Below are 23915 nucleotides of genomic sequence, written 5' to 3' on the forward strand. Positions count from 1 at the left end.
CCCAGCTGGAACGTACTCTCTAACACACGTAACATCTGTGCAATCTAGCCCAGACGGTCAGCAAGCAAGCAAGCCTCGATTCCAAAACACAGCAACCAGCCCAGAGTTCTGCCAAACTTGATGAAAAGTTATCAACACAGCACAGCTCAGAAAAAAGTTCCTCTTTTGCCCTCTAAAGGTAAACAATAATAATACGAGACAAATGCTTCAGAGATACTCCCTAGTTGGCCAGCACCCATACTCTTCCTGCTGTCTTCATTTCATCATGGAAACACATGCTCTTTTCTTGTCCACACATAATTTCATTTGCAGTCATTTGGGTACAGTGGTTCCTTCTTGGGTTCCTCACAATTCCTAAGCTAAATAGTTTTGTCTCTACAGAAAATTTTCCCATCTCATTATGGGTGTGATTCAAAGCCAATTTAAAGTTCGTGTAAATTTTTAATCAAGTTCAATGTGCTTTGTTTCCTATTTTTCCACTTTGCCAACTCATGTATAAATGTTATTGAGTGCCACCAGTTGCAGTATTAATTTCTGGGGCCCTCCCTTTATATGAAAATTGGCTATTTATTGCTATTCTCTGCATCCTGATACCTTGATTTAAAAAAAAAACAAAAAAAAACCCTTGGCAAAACTGTGCCTCTCTCCAGTGTTTATCAGGTTTTCTTAATAGCCTTTTAAAAAGGTGTTTATTGAAGTCTTGGTAAAATGTAAATACTTACAATAAAATGGTGACTTTAGCGGAAATTGAGATTTTGCTGGTTTTCTTATTTTCATAAAAATCAGTAGATTGAGGTTTAGAATATTTCCTGTGATTTTGGAATTGGCTGTATTACAGGCAAACAAATGCTTCATGTTGAGTGTACAGAATATGATGCTCATTTCAATAATAAAATATATTTTTTAAAAAAATGCTGTCACTGATAGGATGTCTCATTTGAATTTTAAAAAACTGCCATAGGCAAAAGAAGAAGAAGGGTATGAGGAGGTGGGTGGGGGAGAAAGAGAGAAATTTAAGAACCCGATCCTTTGATCATTTAAGCAAATACATAACTTACAGTAGAACCTCTCAGTTATTAACACCCAAGTTACAAAATGACCACTCAATCACATGCCTTATTTGGAACCAGAAGTATGCAGTCAGGCAACAGCAAAGATAGATTTTAAATACAGTGCATTATATATTGAATGTAAACTCCTAAAAAAGGGAAAAGCAGCAGCTTTGTGCGGTAAAGTTTCAAAGCTGTATTAAGTCAAGTCATAGCTGTAAATTTTTGAAAGACCAACCATAACATTTTGTTCAGAGATACAAACATTTCAGAGTTACAGACAGCCACCTTTCTCAACGTGTTCACAGCTCAGAGGTTCAACTATAGTTCACGTGACTAGTTCCACTGTCTTCAGGGGAACTACATGTGTTCTGAAATTTAAATACTGTATGTGTGTAAATGTTGTAGTATAAAGAGATACTGTGTTTTTTATTAGAAGTTTCTCTCTTAGTGGTATAAAATCTGTCACTTCAAAACAAAAATTGCGTTAATGTTAACAGTGAACGTGTATTTAGATTTACTATGCATTTTAAGTTGTTAACTTGTTTTATGCACATAGGTGAAGTCACGTACCTTTTCCCCCTTGAGAAAAGTCTGACATAACCATCACATACCTTCTTTTTTAGTAATTAGAAAGCATTAAATATCTATGAATGTGCAGTTCTGAGGGCAGTAGTAAATCAAAGTAGTTATTGTCCTCATAAACAGAATCCTTATTAGTGAATAACTCTTCAGCAGTTATGAAATTCTTCACATTCTGATTAACTGAAGGCTCTACTTTAAGTAATTCATATAAGATGACTTTTTAATTGCCTTCCACTATACAGGCCTTTTGGCCTAAATATGACTGTATTAGCCATGTTTTGCAAATCCCTTCACTAACTGGTTACAGGACATAATAGTGAAATAGGTGTAAATGCATGGATATGCATGACTGAATTCTGCACTATTGAGACAATCCTATTTTAGTATAATTGTCTTTTTAGCACTTGTTCTTCAAATTTCCTTTTATTTCTCTTAGTATTATCTATCAAACAGTAATCAGTCTTTATTTCTGTCCTTTTCAACATTAGGTTCCTTCCTAGTATTCACACGTGTTGGACTTTCATTTTTTAAAGAATATTTTTTGGCCTGAACAAAATTCTCTAGTGCCTTACCATATATTCTTTCTGAGTTTTGTTTGTCCCTACTCTTCTTTTTTTCCTTCCATTTTTAATGATGTTCTTGGGTAGAAATACTTCCTAATAATACAACAATATTTCTTAATCAACCTTGATTTGTATTCTGTGGTTTTTAATTTACAAACTTTTCCCTTCCAGCTGTCAATAACTAAAAATCCTCCATCTTGAAGTGTAGCATCATAGTACTACTTTTATATCCAGGTATGCTTCTTTTACCATCATCCATCTGAAAATATCAAACTTAATTAGGCTCTGATCAGTGCCTAGTAGCTGACCCCCGTTTACATATGTGTCTACTCTCCTGCTTATCTATGAATTGTTAATCATCCTTCTTCCCAAAACAAAACTATTTAGCTTCATACACCTTTACTTAGGCCTTAACAGCCAAGAGGATAAAGTCTAATACGTATTTTGAGACCTGAGGCAAGAGGATTTGAACCTATTTCCTAACAAGTTTATAGCTGTTGAATAATTCTACAAATATTTTGTTGCTTCTAAACTCACAGATGGGATAAGTGAGTTGGTCATTCTTCCTTTTTCCTCCATGCTCTATTTAATATAATATATTCTACTACATGTTGAACCTCTCTCGCTGAGCACCCTAGGGACCTGATCATGACAGATGAGAGAATTTACTGGACGACAGGTCAGTACTAATACTACTACTACTAATACTATAACTTAACCCTTGTACTCTGCATGGAACATAGGTCATCTTCAAGTCTCCTCCAATTAACTCTGTCTTGGGGCAAAACTTCTAGCTGGCTCTAGGAGTACCCCAGTTGTTGGCCTTCAGTCTCAGTAGACCTCCATGTTGTCCGAGGTCTTCCTCTTCTGCATTTTCTTTGTGGGTGCCATGTGAAAGCTTGAAGGACTATGTTTGATGATGGTTTTCTGAGGCCATCTCCACTTTCTTTTGATTTCAATGTCAGTTGGTTCTTGTCCTGTTCTGTTCCAAAGCTCCTCACATGTGATGAGGTCTTGCCATCTGATGTGAAGGATATGCCTCAGGCATCTGTTTATCAATGTTTGTAGCTTGTGATCTGAAGACTTTTTATTACGCCAGGTCTTGTATCCGTACAAGAGCACACTCTTCACATTTGTGTTGAAGATCTGCAGTTTCATCCTCACAGATATGATTGTGAACTCCATATGGGACGGAGAGTCTTGAATGCAGCTGTTGCTTTCCCTCTCCTGGCACCGATATCCTTATCTGTTCCTCCATCTATGTCAGTAATACTCCAAAGTAGGTAAACTGCTCCATATCTTCCAAGTTATTCCCTCCCAGTGTCATGGTGGTGGTGTTGGACTAGTTGATCCTCGTTGTCTTGGTCTTTCCTTTGTTAATGCTCAGTCCAATCACTGAGGCAGTTTTGTCGAGTGTTGTGACCTTTTCTTCCATGCTTTCATGTCAGTGTGAAAGTAGGGTGACATCGGCAAAATCGATGTCCTCTAGCTGTTTGAAAAGTGTCTGATGGCCTCACTGGTGGCCATCTGTTGTTCTGTTCATAATTCAGTCCACTGTGATCAAGAATAGGAAATGTGACAAGAGGCACCCTTGTCTCACACCTGAGAGTACGCTGAAGGATTCTATCAAGACACCATTGTAAACAACTTGGGATGTTGAGGGTTCAAACGATGAATGAATCAAGTTAATAATTTTGGATGGGATGCCACGACATTGCAGCAGTTTTCACAAAGTGTCTCTACCAAAGCCGTCAAAGGCTTTTTCAAAGTCTAGAAAGGTTACGTATGGGGTGAGTTCCACTCGAGCGACTGTTCTGTGATCATTCTGAGAGTTGCTATTTGGTCAGTACAGGATCTCTCGCTTTGGAAGCCATTCTGTTCTTCCCTGAGCTGTCTATCGATTTCTTTCTTCATTCTCTCCAAGAGAATCCTATTGAGCACTTTTCTTTAGAACAGTAACATGATGCTTCTGCAATTCTTGCATTCCTTCAGGTTGCCTTTCTTTTGAAGCTTTATTAAGGTAGCTATGTTTCCAGTCTTGTGAGGTCTCTTTAGGGTCCCAAATTTTCCAAAATAGCTTATACATCATGTTGACTGATGTCACCTTACCTGCCTTTATTGCTTCTGGGGAGGGGGATGCTGTCTGGATCAGGTGCCTTTTCACTTCTCAGATGGGCAGTGTCTTTTCTGATTTCTTCTCTTGTAGCTCTGCTCCTGTTAATTTGTAGCAGTATATTTGCAGGTGGTAACTCAGGAGGTTCCATGTGGGCAGGACACTTCAGTAGCTCTTCGAAGTGTTCCTTCCATCTCCTGAGCTGCTCACTTGTGTTTGTTATCCCATGCCTCTCTTTATCCTATATTGGCTGGTCCACTGTATGCCATGACCCAGCTAGCTTCCATGTGATATCATACAGCTCTTTCATGTTTTCCTGTCTTGCAGCTTGTTCAGCTTGTTGTGCAAGGTTTTCCACAAAGTTCTTCTCTTCCCATTTTACAGCCTCTGTAACTTCTTTGTTAGCTTCTGAATATGGTCTCTGACCTTCTACCTTGGCACCTCTTGTTTTGCTTTTGTTGACTGCTGCTTTTCTTTCCTTTCATTCATTTACTTTTCTCAGAGTTTCTGCTGTGATCCATTCTTTCTGATGCCTTGTCCTCTTTCCCAATGTTTTATCTCAGGTTTCTTTCCAGGCTGTTTTGGCGTGTTCCCAAATTTATTCCACGTTAACATCTTTTGGGATGAGGTTTGCCATAAGTGCATAATTGTTGGACAGCTGCACTTGGAAACTGGCTTTTGTCTCTCAATCCTTCAGCTTCTCCTTGTTGAATCTCAGTCCCGTGTTGGTCACTTTTGTGATGTACCTCTTGAGCTTGAACTTGAGTTTTACCATGACCAAATGGTGGTCTGAACCTACATCTGCTCCTCTTCTAGCACAGATGGCCTGCATCAATCTATTGAAAGAGCTGCTCATATATGTGTGAATAGTCTGGTTCTCTGATTGGTAGGCCAGTAAAATCCAGGTGACTGTATTGATCCTTTTGTGTGCAAAGATACTATCACCTATCACCAATCCATTGAAGGAACAAAAGTCACTGAAGTGCTCTCCATTTTCATTCGTGTTGCCTAGGCCTTCTTTTTCCATGGTTTGTGCTCTGCCTGTATTTATGCTTCCAATTTTTGCATTGGGGAGGTCAATATTTTCTCGCATATTAGCAACACGTCCACAGCTTACTGGGCTCTTTGAAGACAATTAGAGCTAAATAACAGCACAGAATACTGAGAGCCAGGACTGGTGGCTGTAAACAAACTTTATGGGACTGTGGGAAACTTGGTCACACTCATGATAAGTAGCTGTCCGGCTAACTAAAATCATGCTAGATGATTGAGTTTGCCGGCCAGGAGAGTTCTGATTAGAGAGGTTCAACCTGCAGCAGATTTTGTGTGTTAATTCATGTGAAATTAGTATAGTGATCCCCCTGTTCCTTTCAGTTGATACAGAAATATGAGGCCATATTATTCTACTTAGTTGTAATGAAATCTACAAATGACTTCAGTGGGAGTACCACATTCAGAAAGATGGTCATGAATTTATATGTGTGGACTTACACAGCTAATATTTACCTTCTATTTTTTTTAATTAATGTAGTTAGCCATTAAATAATGTTCCGTGGCAAAGATGAAAAAAGCAAACTACCTGTTCTGATCATTCTTACCAAGTGTTACCCTGTAAGCCAGATTCAGGAGCTATTACATGTATGCCAGGAAAAGAGTTACTCAGTGTAGCTGTAGCCATGTTAGTCCCCAGAGAGGGAGAGAGAGTGCAGGTTAGGTAATATCTTTCATTGGACCAGTGTCTGTTTCTGAGAAAGATCAAGAGAAGTTGGTCCAATAGAAGATACTACCTAACCCACCTTGTCTCCCTAGGGGATGAGATAGTTAGGTAATGCACAGCTTTGCTGCACTGTTCCCAGAGCTTTTCTAACCCATAACATTCATGTTCTGAAAGTGGTTGAAAGCTTTAGTGACAACGTTTTGGAATGCAATTACAGAACACATGCATCCTCTATTGTGTGCCTCTGATCCCAGTCATGGACTGAGGTCTACTTGGAAAATTTATGCCCACAGCACAGAAATTAGTGCAAGCAACTGTGTGAATGTTTTGTTACCACTCCATGGCCAGCCAGAATATGAATGGAAAAATAAAAATTCTGTAACATTATTTTGTTCGTATTTTTTTGGGAGACTAAATTTGCCTTTTTAAAATGAAATATGCTGGCTTCTAAGGTGTATATTGGTGCAAAATATTTATTAGTATCCCTCACAGAAAAATATGGTATTAAATGCAAAAATAACCCAAACAATTAGTGGTTTTTTTCTAGTAATTAACTATTATTTTTCTCAAAACTCATCTAATTATGCATCAGTCATGGTAAAATGAAAGGTCAGCAAATACAGATGCATAATTTCTTTCTGATATATTGCTGTTTGAAAATAGGTTTATGACAATTAGATGATTAATTTCTTTTTATTAAACACCGTTATTAGACTTCATGTTGCATTCACCAGTTTATTACTGCTATTTTTCCTCTTTTGTTGGAAAATGATGCTGGATAACATCCAGCCTAAACAGAAACTCAGGTAGATAGGGATTACATTAGAAATGACTGCAGCTTCTATTTTAATTTTTTCTATTTTTTTTTTAACTGCAGGAATGACCAAAGGTCATAGTTAGGATAGATGTCTTAGGCTATGTCTACACTACAGCGATCTGTTGACAGAAGTTATTGTTGGAAGAGATGTTCGAACAAAACTTCTTTCAACTGATTGCAGCCGCAAACGAAAGCGGATTGAAAGATGATCCACTCTGCGGACAGTCAGCGGCCAGACTGCCTTGCCATTGTCTTGACAAAACAGCCCCTGGTACACCATCAGACAGGGTTGCATGGCCAGCAAGCCCTTCCGGGACCCCCAGGGAGTCATGCCCTTAAAGGGACCCCCCTTACCCACCCAGACACATGTTCCCAGCCCATGATAAAGCTTGCCTACCTCCTTGGGGGACAGCACAGCTGCCACAGCAGGGCCCCAACACTTGATGAGAGAGACTTCACACATTCCAGTTTAACCATACACCATGGCTTCTGCTGCACCTCATCCCAGCCATCCTCTTCTTCTTCTTGCGGGAAGAGTGAGTGATGGGCACCATCTGCAAAGAGTGTGCCATTGCCATCACTGCCATGTTGGCCCACTTGTACTTGCCCCCTCTAGCGACCAGGTGGGTCTGGAGACACAGCACCAGTTCTGAGTGGTAAGACTGGCTGGTCATGGGGCAGTGGGATGTCAAGCAGTGGCTCCAGAACTTCTCAATGTGGAAGAACACCTTACTGGCGCTCTGCACCTGGCTCACCCCTGCCCTCCGGAGACAGGACACCTGGCTGCAGCTCACCATACCCATGGAGAAATTTGTTGCCGTTGCCCTCTGGAAGTTCCCCACCATTGATAGCTACTGCTTCATCGGGAGCCAGTTCAGCATGGGGAACTCCACCATCAGGGCCATTCTCATGCAGGTAAAGCACTCTCAGGCTGCAGGCCCTGCACAGAGAAAGAGGGAGTGTCCCATTCAAGGGGAACGCTTCAGAAGTGGGGTCAGGGCTGTGAGGGGTTGGGGGAAGTCCTGTCCTGGGAGACCATGCCATCCCACCCTTGCACAGCCCTGCTGCCGGGGGGGGTGGTCTCTTGGGGTGGTCCTGGAGCACTCATTGCAGGGCACGGGAAGTGGCAAGGGAGCTTGCTGGGGTCCAGGGGTCCCCTCCTTCTGTCCCTTACATGTGTGTTTGGTCACCTCCCCTTGCAGGTCATGATGGCCATCAACATCATCCTTCTGTGGAGGGTCTCCAGCTTTCTTGTGCATGTGGATGCGGTCATGGATGGAGGTTCCCAAACTACTTTGGGGCAATCGACAGGACCCACGTCCCCATTCTTGTCCCAGACCACACCACAGCCAGGTTCATTGACTGCAAGGAATATTACTCCATCATGCTGCAGGCCCTGGTCAACCACCAGGAAGAGTTCCTCAATGTGTACATCAGGTGTTCAGGCTGGGCACACAATACACGAGTGTTCCTCTATTCCAGCCTGTTCTGGAGGATGGAAGTGGGCACATTCCTCCCCCATGCTTACCCCCTCATGCCCTGGCTTATGAAGCCTTACACTGGACAGCTGGACCTGAGCCAGGACCTTGTTTAATGCTTGACTCAGCCAGGCACAGCTGCAGGTGGAGTGCACCTTTGGCAACCTCAAAGCACATTTTAGGTGCCTTCTCACCCACCTGGATGTGGGAGGAGGGCAGGGGAGTGGGAGGCCTTCCTCCCACTGTGGGGGTCAGATGCCATCCATGGCTATGAATAGCTGGATGCAGCTCCAGTCCACCAAGCCATTGGGACAGGCTGCAGATCTGCAAGGCCTTAAGGGAGAGCTTCTCCTGAAGCACCCAGTGAGCCTAGCCAGGGCACCCCCATGACGTTGTTGAGCCCACAGCTCTACCCCATCCCCACCATGGCACCTCCCTTTGCCCCTTCATTCTCTGACCGCTCCCTAATAAACAGGGATGTGTGGGTGGTGAACAAATAACTGCTACTTTAATATACAAAAATGTGTGCAAAATAGAGATAAAATATGTACAATGTGCAATAACAGGTAACTATATACAGTGGGGGGCCTTGGAATGTGGGAACATCAGTCCAAGGAGGGGGTGGAGGTCTGCAGCCCCATACGTTAGTGGGACCCTGAGCGACATCGACCCTGGGATCCCCTCATGCCATGGGTTCAGGTCCCCGTCGGTGCAGGATTGTGGAGGGAGCATGGGGAGGTACGGAGATGGATGGGGGGGGAGTCTATGGTGGGGTCAGGCGCGGCAGGAATTGTTGGAAGCCCTGGGGAGAAGAAGGGATGGGAATGGTGGGTCGGCATAGCAGGGAGTTCCTAGAGTACAGGGGGTTGTCCCTGGCCTTCACCCACTGCATCAGATTCAGCACGCTCTGCAGGATGGCCGGTTGGGGCAGGGTGGAAGTGACAGAAGGTCAGGGTAGGGGAAGTGGCAGCAGCAAGAGTGGGGGGAGCAGCCACAGGTCCTGCCAGATCATAGAATCATAGAATACTAGGACTGGAAGGGCCCTTGAGAGGTCATTGAGTCCAGCCCCCTGACCTCATAGCAGGACCAAGTACTGTCTAGACCATCCCTGATAGACATTTATGTAACTTAAATATCTCCAGAGATGAAGATTCCACAATCTCCCTTGGCAATTTATTCCAGTGTTTGACCACCCTGACAGTTAGGAATTTTTTCTTAATGTCCAGCCTAAACCTCCCTTGCTGCAGTTTCAGCCGATTGCTTCTTGTTCTATCCTCAGAGGCCAATAAGAGCAAGTTTTCTCCTTCCTCCTTATGACACCTTTTTAGATACCTAAAAATCACTGTCATGTCTCCCCTCAATCTTGTTTTTTCCAAACTAAACAAGCCCAGTTCTTTCAGCATTTCTTCACAGATCATGGTCTCTAGACCTTTGATCATTCTTGTTGCTCTTTTCTGGACCCTTTCCAATTTCTCCATATCTTTCTTGACATGTGGTGCCCAGAACTGGACACAATACTCCAACTGAGGCCTAACCAGCGCTGGGCAGAGTGGAAGAATGACTTCTTGTATGTAGCTCACAACACACCTGTTAATGCATCTCAGGAACATGTTTGCTTTTTTTGCAACAGCATCATACTCTTGACTCATATTTAGCTTGTGGTCCACTATAACCCCTACATCCCTTTCTGCTATACTCCTTCTTAGACAGTTGCTTCCCATTCTGTATATGTGAAACTGATTGTTCCTTCCTAAGTGGAGCACTTTGCATTTGTCTTTATTAAACTTCATCCTGCTTACCTCAGACCATTTCTCCAATATGTCTAGATCATTTTGAATTTTGACCCTATCCTCCAAAGCAGTTGCAACGCCTCCTTGGTATCATCTGCAAACTTTATAAGCGTACTTTCTATGCCAATATCTAAATTGTTGATGAAGATATTGAACAGAACTGGTCCCAAAACAGACCCCTGTGGAACCCCACTTGTTGTACCTTTCCAGCAGGATTGAGAACCATGAATAACTACTCTCTGAGCACAGTTATCCAGCCAGTTTTGCACCCACGTTATAGTAGCCCCATCTAAGTTGTATTTGTCTGGTGGCAGTGTCAAAGCAGGATGTCAGTTGGTCCCAAGCCAGCGTCTGCCAATTATTCCTATGCCTGCCGATCCCTGGTCATCTCACAGCTGCCACTCCAGGAAGTTGATTAGCCTCCAGAGGGCAACAGTGTGGGCTGCCACACTTTGCCAGCCTTTGTGTGGCTGGTGATGGTTCAGTTCTGGGCTGGTTCCCTCCAGTGCCAGGTGGGACAGAGTGGCTCTGGTGGGGAGGTGGGGCTGTCCCAGCCCTCAGATGGTGCAGCTGTAAGGAAGACAGGGAGGAGGAATGGAGAGTCATTCATGGAACACAATCCCTGAAGCCCTCATCCCCACCCTGAGCAGCAGCAGCCACCACCCCCTGGGCCAAGGGCCCAGCCACATGGAGATTCCATGGTGCTTCAGGGACTGGGCTAACTGTTGTGCCCTCCCACAACTTGAGAGGCTAGTGGCCAAGGGGGGGTGTCCAGCCACAGGGGGTGGGACTGAATGGGTGTCAGGTGAACCAGCTGCAGTCAGGCCCTCCCAGGCCTCACCCCTGCCCCCACATGTGGCTCACAGCACTGTCCACAGGAGCACGTGCTGACTGTCAGCTGCATGCCTGCCTGCGTGCATGTCTGGAGCTGCCCTCCTCGGTCTGTCTGGGGTCAGGCCAGCACCTATGTGGATGGCCCACTTCCAGTCATAGCAGGGGCTGGTGGGCCTCCCTTCCCCCCAGGCCTGAGGCTCGCCCAGCTTCCCAGGAGGCTGGCAGCTGGCTGGTGCCTGTGCTTTGGGATTGCCTGCTGGGTCTGGGTGGGACACACTGTGTTGCACATGGTTCCACATGCCGGGACTGCAGTGCAAGGTCCCACCCAAGCTGGCCTGGCTATCCTTGCAGCACGCCCCATGTGTGCACACCCCCCAAGCCCTAGGGTGTGAGATGTGTGGGGTACTTACCAGAGGCTCCCTTGAACAGGTCTGGGGATGCCCTGGGCGTGGTCTGGCTGGAGGGTCCTGTGTACAGCGTGATCCCCACAGTGTTCTCACTATTTTTGCACCCTGTGTCTGCCTCCAGCATGTCCCAAGGTGCTCCTCCACCTCCTCTGGTTCCATTGGCAGGGGGCGGGGAGTTCCTTGACCATGCCTACAGGAGTGGGCAGAGAGGAGATGTTGTCACCCCTCAGGACGTGGTGGAGCTCCATATAGTAGAGGCATGTGGCAGGTCCTGCCCCGGACCTTCAGCCAGCATCCTGGGCCTGGGCGTACCACTGCCAGATCTCTTTTACTCTGGCCCTCCCCTTCTCCAGAGTGTGGGCAGGGTGGCCCCATGCCACAAGGGAAGTAGCAGCTGAACGTATGCAGGAGCATTGAACTTCTTGGCAGAGGGGTCCAAAAGAGTCTCCTCTTTGGCCCAGAGGCTGAAGAGGTCCGGGGCCTCAGGCCTGGCATTTTGTGTCCTGGGGGGCTCCTGGGTTCCCTCTAGTGGTTCCCTAGAGGGCCTCAGTGGGGTGTGCTGGCTGGCTCACTGGTTGGTTTGCCATGGGTTGGATGAGCTGGACAAGTGGCTGAGGAGTGTGGAGCAGTCAGCGTGCTGCTGGGCTGCTTCCCCACTCTCAGCTTCCTGCCACGGGGTTTCTGGGGCTCCCTGTGGCTTTAAGAATGTCTGGAGGCAGGTAGCATAGAGCCGTGATTGCTGTGGATGGGGCCTCCCCCACACCAGCTGGCCAGTGCCATGGAGGACATTTCTGTCAACAGAAGCTCCCCCTGACCTCTGGTAGCATCCACACTGGCTTTCTGTCAACAGATTCGGTCAAGAAAAGCATTCTGCCTCCTGTGGGCACGTTCTGTCGATTTACTGTCAACAAAACACATTTGTAATGTGGGTGCTCTGCGGGTTTTGTCATCAAAGTGCCAGTTTTGTTGACAAAACTGTAGTGTAGACATTGCCATTGAGCAAATTTTTTTTCTTGCCCCACTAAACGTACAGTTTAATATACTGATTGTAAACAAAACAAAAAATAGGAGGGAGAGTTAGGGAAGATAACAGTCACAAAAATATGCTTGTACTTTCTAGGGCTGTGCACGACTTGAGGCCTATGAGTCAGTTATTTTACATATATTAGCTTAAGGTACCCTCAGCCCAACTATCACATACACTAGTTAACTTTAAGACATTGGGCTATCAGAAAAATCTTTTTTGTAAGACTAAGTAGGGCAATCTTTCCATTTTTTGGGACTAGCTGACAATTATTTTTCTCATTACTATCCCCACCTAAACAATGTTCACTAATTCTGCAGCAGTCCCATTCTTTTGTTGCCTTTTTTGTCATCTGGATTGACTGTGAATTTCCTAAGGGGTGGGGAGTGGAGCTAGTTGGTTATGAGTACACAAGCAACTGAACAATGTAATTGCTGTTCAGCCTTCCATTCCTTGGTGGCATCCATCTTCTTATTGATTCCCAGATGTTAGTTGTGGGATGCTCTTCACTCCATAGGGTTTGTCTTCCGTAGGATGCTTAGAGGTTTTCTCATGACCATATTGGGGTCAGGAAGGATTTTTTTTTTCCACCAAGCAGATTAGACTGACTCTTGGTAAACTTGGATTTGTTTTCTTTTGTAATATCCAGAAACGATCATTGTGATGTGTTGTTTGTATTTGGAGGTAGTCAAGCTTTTCTTAAATTGAAGAGCTTTGGAATGATAGTTATGCTAATGTGTGAACATTAGTTTGGAAAGCTTTTAAGCTTTCATTACTTCATGATAAGTAACCTGCATACTGCTTGTTATTAAGCTCTGTCCTCATGCCCTTTTTAAGATAACATAAATCATAGTTTATGTAATGAAGGGGACAGTATGACTAGGTTAGTATTAGGGAGAATCATACCTATGCAACCCCAGAGGCTTGAGACCATTGACAATGGGGAGAGGAGTCTTTGCTCTACAGCCTTGGCTGAGAGCCAGCTGGCTTTTAGCTCATGCGGCAAGTTCATTCCCTCCTGACAAGGACCTGGGTCTGTGGGCCTTAGGTGTAGACTGTGTCTTAGCTAGAGAGTTTTGTCTACAATATTGGGGTTTTGTCCAAAACCGTCAGAGTATCTGCACAAAAGAGGTGTTTTATCAACAGAAATTGTTGACAAAAAAAAACGTGTCAATGCTCCGGGGGCTGTTTTGTCAACAGAGCGGATTGAAAGATCAATCCACTTTTGTGTGTAGATGCATGACATCAGAATATCTCCTCCGACAGACATGTCTATCAACAGATGCTTCTAGTGTAGATGTAGGCATAGATTTGTGATTCTCTTACAAGCAGTCTTTAATATGCTCAAGGAAGAGCAATAGCTATACAATTCTAGGCAAATGAAGCTGAGTCATTTTGGGAAAGGAGAATACATAGTAATACCCTGATAGCTGAAGTTCCACTAATCTAATCACTGGGGTTAAATGTATCTGTGTAATCACATGGTTAATTTTCTGTCCAGTTAAAGTTGAGGCCTGTTGCCTTTAACTCAACTAAGTGCATTTACATGCATGCATACATGTTTGCCTGTCAAAAAGTACTACCTGTAATGAGAGTAAACTACTCTTGTATGATACTTAAAACACAAGACAGACTATTTGGAAACTTATTTTATGTTCAGTGGTCAAAGTTAAAACAGTCAATCATTTAACAAAATAAAATAGGGACTTTTGGGGTGGAAAGGTGAAAGAACCTGGCTGTCTTCTGGCAAGTTTTTTAGTTATGGTTATCTGCAAAGTATACACCGTTCGTCTGTATAACTGAGGAGTGCCTGTGTAAACATTCTTGTTTCGACTGTTCCACATAATAGTTTCTTGTATCGTATTTCTTCTGACCTTGCTATCTGAAACCAATTACAGGAGATCCATTTGGGCTGCATCTATTTTCATAAGAAGCCCGGGCAGCAGTGTTTTTCTCAGAGATGAATATCAACATCAAATATGCTTCTGAGTGCTTTGTTATTTATGTTTCAGAGAGATTTTGTAGCCTTCAGCTCTCAAGAATGTGTCATGCTGTGCTGTTTATACATTGAAGATATTAATGGGCGTAGATGTCATTTTTCATTTTAGCGTCTCAAATGCAACAGGCTTATAGGTTAAACATTCTTATTTTTAAAGAAAATATATGAGTGACATCTGTTTTCTCGAAAATACAGGAAAGTAATCTGTTTACCTTCTTTAATAACAATTTTCACTTTGTTAAAATGTTAAATCTTATTAAATTAATTTGAAAGCATTCTTAACATAATAAATATATAGGGCTTTAAATACAGAACAGTACATTATATGTATCTCCTTAAGTTGTCTTTTCACATATAAAAATGTGTATCAATTTTACAACTTTAATACAGTAAATTATATACAGTATATTTTTATTTGTGTTCTGCTTATGTTGCAGATGGCTTGGAACAACAACATAAATATTAAAAAATAGTGTTTCCAATACACATTTTACTGCAAGATGCAGTGAGTTCTGGAAATCCATATGCCCAAATTTCTTGCTCATGCGGCCAGTACCTAAACCATTAGTATGATTTTCATTCACATTGTTAAACTAATTGCTATTTTGATGGAAATCTTTTGTTATTTTTAGTGTTTTTGTATACATCACCTTTATTTTTCTGCAGTTTTACTAAATTAGATAACTTAATTAAGCAAAAATGCCTCCTTAATTCAAAACAAATGTTACTGGAAACTGGATATGGTTTTGACTGCCGAAGAAACCTTTGCCTTGCTAGCATTCAAGTCAAAACTGCATAATTATGACCAGCAAAGTTTGTAAACGTCTGTGAGTCTGTTTAAGCTGAATTGTATTTAGACCGCATATTATCATCCAGTTAGTTCACAGAACTTCACTAATGTTATATGGAATTTGCCTTAATGTCTTCCAACATTAATATTTTACTTTAAATTATCAAGTTGTTTTCAAAGGATTTAATACCAGTAAATGAACTGATAGAACTGAATGTTTTATAGTCCCCTAACTCTCAGTTTTGAATAGTGCCAATAATAATTCTCTGAGAAGAACAATATGTCTGAGAATTTTTTACTGAGAAGCAATACCAAAGTGTTAACCACTATGCTGAAGAAAAAAAGTACCATCTGATAACAGAGCTAAGAACAAAGACTGTCATTGATTTCCCCATATGAGTTTTAAATCAGCTCTGATCTTTTAAAATTGTTTTCTGTCCTTCTTCTATCTCCTGTGTTTACAGTAATCTAAACTGCCACAATAAACTCACCAAAGTATTCAAATAGTCATCGTTTGTAAGACATTTGGTATTAAAAGATGGGCCTTTACTCTTCTAAGATGTCAGTACCTGCACATATAAATCAAGCTAGTTTAAGTAGTGTTGCCATTTATGCAAACATATCCTGTTTTGATGTGCTTCTTTTTCATTCACTGTGGCTTCTTTTGCACTGGTTGGAATTCATGCTTTCTTATAGTGATGTTGTGCTCATATGCTGCCCATACTCAGAGCAATATTACTGCCCGGCAGAATAGTAAATCTAGAGCTGTGCCAAATTGGATTTCTTTTTATATTGGTGCTAGTGCTCTAAGTTTCTGAGAAAGATTGGGACACTGAAACAACTTATAAAGTATGAAAATAACCCCTGGATGACGATGTTTTCAAGCAATGACCAGTCTGCATACCACCAAGACGCTTTATTACAATTTTTCCACATGAAATCAGTTTAATTAACTTTCTGCTTCCACTACAAATAAAAAGAAATTTAATTGTTTTCAGCCCTTTCCCTCTTCTATTTATCTTCAGACCTCTTCACTGGTCCTTGTAACAACACCATCTGATTGGTGAGCTATGCAGGCTTCTGTCAATTCAACAGTGCAATGATTTCCTCTCTTTAATTCCAGTCTCCCTCAGGTCGGGTGCCAAAGATTGTGAAAGATCATAAAACTCTCTACAAATCAAAAAGAATGTGATGTGTGAACTGTACCATTTCTCAGCCAAGTGTTTTAGAATAGGACCTTGGAGCCAAATCCTGGTCCCAATGAAGTCAATGGATACTTTTCATTGACTGCAAAAAGACCAGGATTTGGCCTTTAGAAACTATTAAAGAACCACAATTGCAAAGAAAATTATTTAGAGTAGCGAATAGAACATAAGTTCTGTGGTTGACAATATACTCCAAGAGCACATTGAATTGAATTGTACTTATTTTTAAAGAACAGAAGCTGGCTCACTCTCTGTATCATTACCTAGGTTAAGGGGCATGTAATAATACTGATAGTGATGAAGCTGATCTATAATTACTCAAGAATTTGATGAGACAATAAATAGATTGTTGTGGGAATGTCTCCAATGTTAAAGGTATGCTCTGCAAACTTGTACCAGATCCTTCTATGGGGAGACAAATCAATGTTGTTAGGAGATGGGGCTAGCGCATTCAGTTTGTTTACTTTGGTTTTCTATGTCTGCCTGGCTTCTCAGAAAACTTGCTTGGAGCCAGACTGTAGCAGCCCCATCTCTGTCTTTTCATAATTGATCAGGGGATGACTGCCTTCCCTGAGGGTTAAGACGTGGCAACTTTTTCTGTTTGCTCAGCATCTCAATGCAGTAGTTCAAACATTGTTCACACCAGCTGGCAGTGTAATGCCATATGCACATCTTGTCAAAGCAACTGTTGTCATGGATACTAGAAACTATCTTAAAAACCAGCTCATTTGAGTCTAATCAAAATTGCACCTTTCTTTATCAGCTGAGAATCTTGATTATTTTAGGAAGATATCAGTGAAATAAGATTGCATTGTATCGTGTTGTATATACTATACGTTCCAGTAAAAGCAATATGACACTGTTTAATACATTGTTAAATAACGAAACTACTATTCAGTGAACTCCAATGTTGAAGAGGGAGGAGAACAAGAGTTCTTCAAGTAGCTTCATTATACATGTTTTAAAGTTAGTTTAAACCATTTTTCCTTTAAAAATCTTTTAGTAAGTATGTTTTGTAGCTCTGGTTTTTACAGTCAGTGTATGGACAAAATTCATTTACACTAACCCTGTTCTGATAAATGGAATATTTATATACATTTCTATTGCTTAGCTTTATTTTGCTGAGTTGGAATGAAAATATAAAATAAATGAAAACATCTTATATTTTGATTGGGATACTGTCATACACAGAAACTAATCTGATTGGTGGAGTGGTAATTTCTTTGTTCTCTGATTTTTCTAAGAATGCAAATGAAAACCACTCAGTTTTATTTAGCATTAAAACTGCACTTTATTTTGTCAAAGGAGAGGTTTCCCCTTGAATTGTAAGTACAAAAAAGTGGTTTTAATCTTCAATGAATATCCTTATTAATTCACTTTCAAGATAATCTGATGTTGATTTGTCAAATTTAATTACAGCTTCCGGTAACACTTGAAGTCGACTGCTTTTGCTTCAAAATTGTAATATGAAAATGCAAATTGAATGATAATTTACAAGGGAGTGGGCATTTTAGTTGAACACTCAAAGACACGTTCCTTGTGGAAATGAGGCTATTGATGCAGTTTATGATTTTTCCTCTTCAAGCACTTTAAACAAATTAACTTTATTTCCTGCAGGATTTCATGTACATCCATAAATTGTAGTGAAGTCTTATGTATGTACATTCTGAGGATTTTTCTTGTATACTTTAAGAAATTGAATAGGAGGAAACTATATTTTCTCTGAATGTACTTACTTAATATTCCTAATGACTAAGCCTCTTTCCATGAAATGTTCAAAAATTATTTCAGGATTGTCTTTTTACTTTTAGGCACTCCAAGCAGCAAGACAGCTGCTCTTACAGCAACAGACAAGTGGACTGAAATCTCCTAAGGGAAGTGAGAAACAGAGACCATTGCAGGTTAGTAAAATATGCTTATTGTTGGGGCCTTATTCACAAGGAAGTGCATTGTGCTTGCCCATGTATGTGTTTGTCTGTAGTGTACTCTTGCATATGAACAGTATTTATGCTTGGGTGCTAGTAGTTCATTTAGATTCATAAAGAAAATTCACTGCACAATAGTAATATGTTGTAGTTTGTATATACTTAAAAGGTCACTTACTACAGAGATTTCTGCATACCAAATCTGAGTTCAGTAGCTGCAATATGAAGAATTGTACAGATATCTTAAGAGCTTGTGTAAGCTCTGACTCACAAATGGATGTAAAAATTCCTGGGTCAAAGACTAAAAGTAAAATGTCATCAAAGAAAACAAAGCAGCCCTAGACAATCCAGCAGCCTTCTAACCAAGTAGTAAATGCTGAACAACTCCAAAGCTGCCAACACACCTAGTTGAATTGCAAAGGAACAGTACCTGGATTTTTTAGAAAAATATGTTCCAAAGTTTCATGTTTGTATTCTGTGTCTTGCTCAGGGTATGTGAATTGTGTTACCACATGTTAGCTGTGTCTACACGTGCACGCTACTTCGAAGTAGCGGCACGAACCTCGAAATAGCGCCCGTCGCGGCTACACGCGTCGGGCGCTATTTCGAAGTTAACTTCGACGTTAGGCGGCGAGACGTCGAAGTCGCTAACCTCATGAGGGGATCGGAATAGCGCCCTACTTCGACGTTCAATGTCGAAGTAGGGACCGTGTAGACGATCCGCGTCCCGCAACGTCGAAATTGTGGGGTCCTCCATGGCAGCCATCAGCTGGGGGGTTGAGAGATGCTGTCTCTCCAGCCCGTGCGGGGCTCTATGGTCACCGTGTGCAGCAGCCCTTAGCCCAGGGCTTCTGGCTGCTGCTGCTGCAGCGGGGGATTCATGCTGCATGCACAGGGTCTGCAACTCGTTGTCGGCTCTGTGGATCTTGTGCTGTTTAGTGCAAGTGTGTCTGGGAAGGGCCCTTTAAGGGAGCGGCTGGCTGTTGAGTCCGCCCTGTGACCCTGTCTGCAGCTGTGCCTGGCACCCTTATTTCGATGTGTGCTACTGTGGCGTGTAGACGTTCCCTCGCTGCGCCTATTTCGATGTGGTGCTGCGCAACGTCGATGTTGAACATCGACGTTGCCAGCCCTGGAGGACGTGTAGACGTTATTCATCGAAATAGCCTATTTCAATGTCGCCACATCGAAATAGGCTACTTCGATGTAGGCTTCACGTGTAGACGTAGCCATTGAGTGATTTTTTTTTTCAAAAACTTCATTGATAAAAGTTTGGGTGCCACTTGTAAAAAGCAAAATGTTAGCCCATAAAGGGGTATTTTTGTTTATTTTCGGGGGGGATTAATAAGTTTTGCTGAATTTGTAGGTTGTCGTAAGTAAGAGTTACATATGAAATTATGTATTGCTAACACCGGGGTTCTCGTTCATTTCAAGGAAACAAACTGTTCATACTTTGATGGGTGAACAGCAAAAGGCAACAGTATGTGAGAGATGATTGTACTTGGTTCTTGGTTTAAAGAAAATATAATTCCTCCCATCTTTTCCCTTATATCCCCGTCTACTTTTCTTGGAGAGCCTTTAGGAAGTCACATATATTCTTTGGTAGATCAGTGGATCTCTGTGTGGTGCCTTTCTGATAGGTGTTCTCCACTGAGCCAGAGTGCCAAACAGCCACATGGGGCTGCTCTGCATCCTCAGTTAAGTTTCCTAAAATAATAAGTGCCTATTTGTCTCGGACGTAATTTGTGGGGTGCATTTCTTTCTTTCGTTCTTTCTTTCTTTCTACCAGAAACAGTATGTTGTGTACTTTTTAATGTAATTCCACATTTTCACCCTTTTCTTTGTGACACATTCATAAACGAACATAAGGACTCGTTCACACAGCTCTACGCTTCCGCCTTTTTCCAATGTGCTTTTAAAATTGCAGCAATTTGCATACTTACGAGATGTCTCAGTTCAGCGAGGACTGCCCTAGCTTTTTTAAACCAACTATAAGTGCTTACAACAACACCAAAGACTCAGGCAGATGTCTAAGGGGAATTAAATATATACAGTTGGCATTCTGCCACAAGGATCTGCTTTAGAAAGCAAGCAAGAGTCCTGAGACTGTCTCAGCTTCCCCACCCTTCTTCTCAGTGTTGGCTTTTCCCTTTACTGTACGTTCTGAAATCTGGAGAGGCCAAACAAGTGGCCAGAGAGGTAGCAACTGCCTGACCTGTCAGTCATATTCCTTCAGTGAGTGCTTAAGGGTAGGCGTGGCAGCTCCACCCACCACCTGATCTTTATTTCAAGTCTAAGGAGGAAAGCACTGAGAGAAATAGTAGGGTGGGAGGAACAATAATGAAATCGGGGGAACTCACGTGGAGTCAGACCTCAAATGGAAATGGATGATGATTATTTTGAAAGAGGAAGAGAGTCTTCTAAAAGAGGGGGGTTGGAGGACAGGTTCGGTGTCCTCAGATACCGTATGGATCAAAGATGGATGATATGCCCTGTGTCTTTCAGTCTCCTGGGGAAAGCACGAGAATGTCTCCATTGCAATTAAATACCTGTATCTGGATTGTGTCAACAGATCGGCATTTATGTGAGGCTGTAAAGAGATTGGCTTCCCATCTTGAGCGTAACCCATAGCCTGAGCAGCTGTCATGAACCATCTGTATGTGTTTAATTTCAATGTAGACACACAACTAAGTGTAATGATGGCCCATGCTTCCTTCTCACCAGTGGTGAAACAATGGAGGCATAAATAAAGAAAGCAAATAGCAAATATTTTCTTTTCTAAAGTTCTTTAAAACCAGGATTGCTGCTTTTTTGTGCCAGATTTTGCTCCAAACACCAAGAATGCCCATAATGTCTCTTATTAAGCTTGTTCTCTTTATTCGATACTTTTTAAATTAAAGAAAAATTAAATTTGCTCTCCAACTTCAGTTTGTATCTCAAATGTCATGTAAATTCAGGTCTGAGTACAATTCCACTTTTATTTTTCTTTCTGACTGTAACGTGTATGAAAAGGTTTGAAAATAAGTCCTTGGGGCTTCTTTATTTCTGTCGTTGACTGTTAATACAAAGCTTTGCATTGTTCGTTATGTCGTGGAAATCTACATCTTGGGCATTAAATGTTGCCTGTTTGGCCAAATATTGTAGTAGAGGTCATAAAATTATACAATATTATTATTTCATTATGCGAGATTTAATGGTAACTTAATGCCAAAGTTTCATAGCAATACGCATTGATATACACATATTAACAACATAGGATTTATAGGACACAAATACCAAGAAACATATGCTTGAAGTGAAAGGGAAGAACAAACGTCTCCCTCTAAAACACTAAAGTAGCCTAAGTATTAGTGTGTTTCTAATTTAAGAGCAACTGTCCAGTCTGGCAACTGGAAACAGATTGGAACTATATTATAAACCTAATAAAATTTTTTAACTACCTTATACATCTGCAGTCAGCTGTAGGTAATATTTCCCATTGCACCGCTCATGCACTCCATATTTTGTTGAAAATAAGGTGCACATAAGGAGAAAGAGGAACACATTTTGTTTTTATATTAATTTTGTAACACGTGTTCAGTGTCTGGTTTTAAAACATTCAATATGGTATTTTATGTATATTTTCTTAATTGCTACAGAACATGTACCAGATTTTTAGTAGCCTGTGGCATAGGTTAACTAGTCAGTAGATTCAAAGGTTACTGCAGAAAACTTTCAACCTCACCTCACCTCACTAAGATAGGGTCTTGAGGTAGTGGGCCATGGATTTTTTTTTTGGTACTTAACACACATCATGCCTCTGTGGAACCCTTTGGGATCTTTCTAGAGGAATTTGAGTATTGATCCAAAGCAGTTCTTACTAGCTTCTTATGAAAAATCCTTTTGAAAGTAACATATAAGCTGAGTAGAAGGCAGAGAAGACTTATGTTTGTCATTTTAAATGTTTATGTATTTATTTTAATAAAAATATCATTGGTTAGATCACCAATATTGTTTCCGAAAGGTGCTCGTGCTTCAGATTTGGATGTGTCAATGTTCTGAGTGATGGCTACATAGCTGTAAAATTTGTGTAGATGGCCTGTTCCCAAAATGCATATTTCTATCTACTTATCTCTATTTTTATTTACATTTTTTTCTGGGTTTCAAGGCTGCAGATGGTATAAGCATTAGCATGTCTTATGCAAAAATGAGAAAAACATCCCATCTGACAAGCTTGCATACGAGTTGTAGTAGTGATTTTACTTTCATGTATAGCTATCTGAATAAATGTATTTGAAACATATTTATATATGCCATTCATTACCCTAATGCACCAACTGAATGGATCCAATCAGTAGGTACACTGATTAACAACACACAGAAGCATAACTAAACCAGGATAGTGATGAGAATGGAAGATATTAATCTAAGTATTAAAAAGTAATATATTTTACTATCTTATGAGTACACCCTTAAAAACATACTGTAATGCTAAGGTAAAGATTTTTGTACTCTTATTTTTGGTTCCTGAAAATTTGTTATCTTCGGTAGTGGTGCTGTGATTATGATGGACTGTTGTGACGCAAGCGGGCCACACTCCTGGAATTATTAAATGTCATAACAATACATTCCCAGAGTATGTATGCTAAGTAAAAATCACTTAAACTTTTAGAACTGTTTTAGACAAGTAACTTTCCTACAGCCCCTGAAGAATCTCATATCATGTAGCTGAGGTATGAAAACTGGCAGCCTTTTTTGTTTTTGTTACATTCACAGCCATAGGGCAGACTTGTGGTTCCTCAACAACGGCAAATGTTATTGATTTGCTATCATTGTTGAGCATTAGGATTATTTCAGATACTCTAATCTTTACATTCATGTTTTAGGTTCTGCTGTAGGCTGCATAAAACCTGTTCGGATGGCATGTGACAAATAAGCATTAGCCTGCTAAACCAAGGGTTGTGAGCTCAATCCTTGAGGAGGCCACTTAAGGTCTGGGGCAAATAGATATCAGGGATGGTGCTTAGTCCTTCCAAGAGGGCAGGGGACTGGACTAGATGACCTCCCAAGGTCCCTTCCAGTTCTAATGTGTATCTCCAAGTAAATTTCCCTGTTAGCCTCCTAGGGGTTCCTCTGCTTCTTGACAGTTCCCTGGTGTGCCTCAGAGGCTCACGATGGCCTCTTAACTACCTAGATCTTTCCAGATGCAAAGGTTTCAATTTAACAAGCCATTCTCATCGTGAGCACATCCTGAGTGGGGGTAAAACAGGCCCCCTTGCAGGCTTTTGCTGCTGCAGCAGGGTGGCCCTTTGGGGAACGGGGGGACGGGGGGAGTGCAGACCTGCCCACCCTTAGGGTCTCTAAGGGATTGAGCCAGCTAGTGAGGGGCTCTCACCCCTGCCCCAATCTAGCGGCCTCACCCTGGGCCACTTCGCCCACCTCTTCCCCTCTATACTTTCCTGTGCCGTGCCGTGCCCTGACCTGCACACCTTCCAACTCCTTCACCCCTCTGCCTTTTTATAGGAAGTCCAGAGGCCTTGGCTGGCCACAGGTGCTGATTAGCCCCTCTAGCAGCTGACTCCTAATGAGGCCCTGCTGCCTGCCCTAATTGGGCTTAATTGGTGCACAGGAAAGCATTAACCC

The 23915-nt window shown here is 41.9% G+C and overlaps 1 protein-coding gene across 1 annotated transcript in view; it reads left to right on the top strand.

The window, feature by feature from the left end:
* FOXP2 (forkhead box P2) overlaps window positions 1–23915 on the top strand; it is a 659870-nt gene that overhangs the window by 485948 nt on the left and 150007 nt on the right. Inside the window, exon 5 of the mRNA XM_074984096.1 lies at window positions 18183–18272. Within this exon, the coding sequence (XP_074840197.1) occupies window positions 18183–18272 (90 nt within the window). The remainder of the gene's footprint in view (window positions 1–18182; window positions 18273–23915) is intronic.

Source organism: Carettochelys insculpta, chromosome 1 (genome assembly GCF_033958435.1).
Source record: "Carettochelys insculpta isolate YL-2023 chromosome 1, ASM3395843v1, whole genome shotgun sequence".
Taxonomy (NCBI): Eukaryota; Metazoa; Chordata; order Testudines; family Carettochelyidae; genus Carettochelys; species Carettochelys insculpta.